The sequence below is a fragment of the Nestor notabilis genome, unplaced genomic scaffold, assembly GCF_000696875.1.
Source record: "Nestor notabilis isolate BGI_N333 unplaced genomic scaffold, ASM69687v1 scaffold32589, whole genome shotgun sequence".
Taxonomy (NCBI): Eukaryota; Metazoa; Chordata; class Aves; order Psittaciformes; family Psittacidae; genus Nestor; species Nestor notabilis.
Genome location: NW_009945605.1, coordinates 2,672 through 6,660, shown reverse-complemented (window position 1 = coordinate 6,660; position 3,989 = coordinate 2,672). Strand labels below are relative to the sequence as shown.

At 35.9% G+C, this 3,989-nt stretch overlaps 1 protein-coding gene across 1 annotated transcript in view; it reads right to left on the bottom strand.

Annotated features, from left to right (window-relative positions):
• Positions 1-242: 242 nt before the first annotated feature.
• LOC104412277 (VIP peptides) overlaps positions 243-3,989 on the bottom strand; it is a 4,894-nt gene continuing 1,147 nt past the window's right edge. The window contains exons 3-5 of the mRNA XM_010022939.1: positions 2,843-2,962; positions 2,069-2,177; positions 243-522 (exon numbers count right to left, since the gene is read on the bottom strand). Of these exons, the coding sequence (XP_010021241.1) occupies positions 514-522; positions 2,069-2,177; positions 2,843-2,962 (238 nt within the window). The 3' untranslated portion in view covers positions 243-513. The remainder of the gene's footprint in view (positions 523-2,068; positions 2,178-2,842; positions 2,963-3,989) is intronic.

The window sequence follows — 3,989 nt, the reverse complement described above, 5'->3', positions numbered from 1 at the left end:
CAAGTTGCATTGTAAGCTGCTAGATAAGCATTCACTTTTGCTTGGCAATGACTTTCAGAGATCTTTGTAATGCCATTTTACACACTTTGCCTATTCTTTTTGCCATGTTTTTACACTTGTTTATGAAGCTATCTGGAAATGTATCCCTATCATCATACGGGCTTATATCAAGTTGTACCACACCTAAAATAAGACATGTAATTAGTAATGATGGACTCATTTCAGCTGCACACTCATTTTCAAATGAATTTATTGAAGTAGAGGATTTACAGCATATGGACTCACAGACTTCTCATGAGTTAAACTGGCATCCATATGTACAGCTTTCAGTAGAGAACTCTAGAGTAGTATTTACAATGTAAATATCAACTTTTATTACATAAGAAACAAATATATCACAACTTTCACTTCACAACATATTTGTTCTGTTTTGATGACTAAAGTCATCTCTTTGAAATACTATGTGGAACTCAAAAATAGCTTGTTCTTGTCATAGACTTTACCAGGTGTCCTTCAGAGGTCCTGAAAAGCAAAGGAGAAGTATGTTTTAAAAATCATTTTGTAAGAAGTTGCATCGTTAGAAGAATAAAAGCAGATAGAGGAGAAGAAGTAACACTTAATCCTAAACGTTTACTGCACTTGGGACTAACAGGCATGAGATGGAGCTATTCGCTGGAGCTTGGTAGGCATTACAGCCAGCAGACAAGGCTGCAGGATGAGGAAGAAATGCTGAAGGATTAGGCAAAAATGTTCCTACAGCACAGAATAGCTCAGTTTGAAAATAATTGTATCCTTGAAATGAATACTCAAATTCAGGTTGCTGGATACACACACCACATTGGTGAGAGGACACTGGGATAAAATGACCCGTAACTGTCAATACTGAGTAAGTGATTTACCTCCAGGGAGATCTGGATCATCACTACAGTCCATAAAAAAGGAAAAGACTGAAAATATTCCCAGGAAGATACCTGAGACACACTGCACCGCTGCACTCTCTCATTTGATCAGTGCCAGAAGTTTTAGAAGGTGCAATACCAGAAGCAAGTATTTTGCAATAATCTTGTCTAGAAAGTACATTTCTTTCCAGAATCCCATCACTTACAAATTAGTTTGTTCCTTAAGGTATAAGCAGTTCATGTTCTTTCTAATCTTTGGGAACTTTAGAGGAACTGCCACATTTGTGGAAACGAAAAGAACATTTCCTTTCAGTGTTGAAAGGAAACAGTTTGGAGAAATATCTTTTCTTTTATCTTCCCTCTTCCCCATATGCTATCTTCAAGAGTAGCCTTTTTTCTTACTTGTAGCTGAGACATAGCTGAATGCCAAAAACCATCCTATCATCAATTTCATAATATGCTTTTGAGAATACTAAGCTCGATTCACTTCCACATTACCCTTTCAGTTTTATGTCACTGCAAGTGCTGTGACATACAAGGGTTTACATTTTGGTAAACCAAAGTAACATATTTGTGAACGACATTTAGAAAAATAGTAGTAGCTAAATGGAAAACAGCAACTGCAATATATGCTTGTCAGACAATCCCTCTGCAGCACACCTAAGATATGAGTCAAGTGCTTTCTTAATGCTTAGGGTTCATGTTGCTGATCCTCTTAGTTTTAGGGGTAACTCCTTTCCATGAAATAGATGTTTAAAAAAAAAAATAAAACAAAAAAAAAGTGAAGCCTTTTTTTTTTAATTAAAAGAAATATCCTTGAATTTGTTCTCTGAAGAAATAATAATCTTTGTAATTAAAAATGAGTCAATTCTGGTTTTATGCTACAGTGCACACAAGTTGAAGCACCCAAGTGAGTTAGGTGCATTATTAACAGTGCCATTTAATTAGGAATTTTCAATAACAGCAATCATGGGATAACTTAATTATTGTTATTAAAATGATTATTATATTCAGAAACAATCGCTATAGAAACATGCAGCATTTCATGGAACATGGCTCTTTCCTAGATGATTCCACTTGTCTGATAGGCCACATTTCATGTATGAATAATCTCATTTTATGGGTCAGTCAAGTAACAGACAGCAAGAGGAAAGAAAATCTGGGCATACCAGTGGGAGGTGGCTCAGCAGCTCATCTACAGAATCGTAATTTTCTGAAAAGGAAGGTTCAAGAAGTTCTGCTTCATCTCGAAGTTTAGAAGGGTTTAGCTCTTCTTGGCTGTTGTGGGTCAGAAACAAGATTTATTGCTCTCAGAAGAAAAAGCAAACAAGCACGCAAAACCGTCTTCTAGCTGTAGCTATTGCACATTTTGTTATACTTGTACCAAAGTGTTATAAATCACATGAAATAGCATGTTTAATGGGTGATGAGTTGTGATGTTTAAAAGCAGTTGTCTAAATGAGTGAATATACGAACAGAATATATGGTCTACAAAAACATAGGCTGACATGTTCCACCTATACATTAGGACATATGCTTTTTCTGGGACTTCTAAATTTGCATTTTATGCATTTACTGGCAGACAACTTTACAACAAATACTTAATTTTCTTGATAAAACTGTTGTTCATGTTCCGTAGCTGAGTGGATTTTTTAAGAGCCTTTTTTATAAATAAAACCATTTAAGAATCTGTCAGAAGCTTTTTAAAATTGCCAGATGCTGTCTCCTCTTTATTCTTTTATTCTAATCTGATTGTAGTGTCTGTTCCAGTCTAGAAGAAAATGCTGTCTGTATTTGAAAACCATGTTATCAATTATGTTACAAAGTCATTAATGTTCATTGCTTTTTGTTTGTCCTCTCCTTATATACACATGGGCATAAATCTTTTCTGTCTTAATACCATACAAGTATGGAAACAACATATATTTGCTTTCTTGTAGTACCTTCTTTTTCCAGTTAAAACTGAATTTAAGTATTTCTTCACAGCCATTTGCTTTCGAAAGCGGCTGTAGTTGTCAGTGAAGACAGCATCAGAGTGGCGTTTGACAGGACTGTCCTGGGAGCTGGCAATGCAAGAATTACAAAATAAAAATTAATTGACAATATCCATTTAAAAGAAGATACCATTATATGAGTGAAACAAACTTTATAATGTCAATTAGCTAAATAAAATCAAATTTTCATTTCAGCTTTCGTTTCCAACTGTGACCTTGTATCTATCTTCTGTTGAAAAGAAGACACTGCTTCTACTGCTAACTACATTTTTTGATAATAAGGATGAAATTCTAAGGATCAGTATTCAGTCCTTTTAGGAACACCCTCCACCAAATTCTTTCTCCTGCTCAACTCTGCCATGCTCCATGCAATTAGGATCCATACTCAGTAATTTCTGGAGTCCCCATCCCAGAGATTCTGTAAGATCTGTAAGATAAGTGTGGATTTCATGACTCTCTCGTGTCTGTTCTCATAGCCCAGCTTAGTCTTTTCAATAAACTGATTTTATTCTCAGGTGCAGACTGGTTTAAGTCACAGTAAGTTCTCACTGTTCACACTGAACTCAGTGAGAACGCAGCCTGCCACTCAGTAAAAGTGTAGCATCACATACATGCTACAGATTTTTGTTTTAAGGAGGTACCGAGAGACAAAAAACACCTTGTGAAATCTAAACTTGGAGGGCTATTTTTCATGCACAATCTTGAGAAGCCTTGGTGTGTACTGCTTTAAATGATCTGTGTTAGCTTATAGCATATGAGAAACTGGCACTCTCTGTTCTGGAACAAAGGCAGCATTGACATAAATGCAGGACCTAATTTTCACTTAGTTTTTGAGCATATGAAGTAGGCACTCAAAGGAATGGTCATATTAGGTCAGACCAAAGTATTCAACTATTCCTTTCCCAAAAGACCTCTACTGCTTAGGGATATGAAAAAAACGGAACTAAGTGTACAATGATCCTTCCCAGTGTCCTATCGTTCCAGCAAACATCCTGGTCTGGAAGTTGCATCCAGTCTCCTTATTTATTGATTTGCCTCATTCTTTTTTTGAATCTTTTTATAATGCAGATCTCCTGAACATCTGGCAATATGTTCT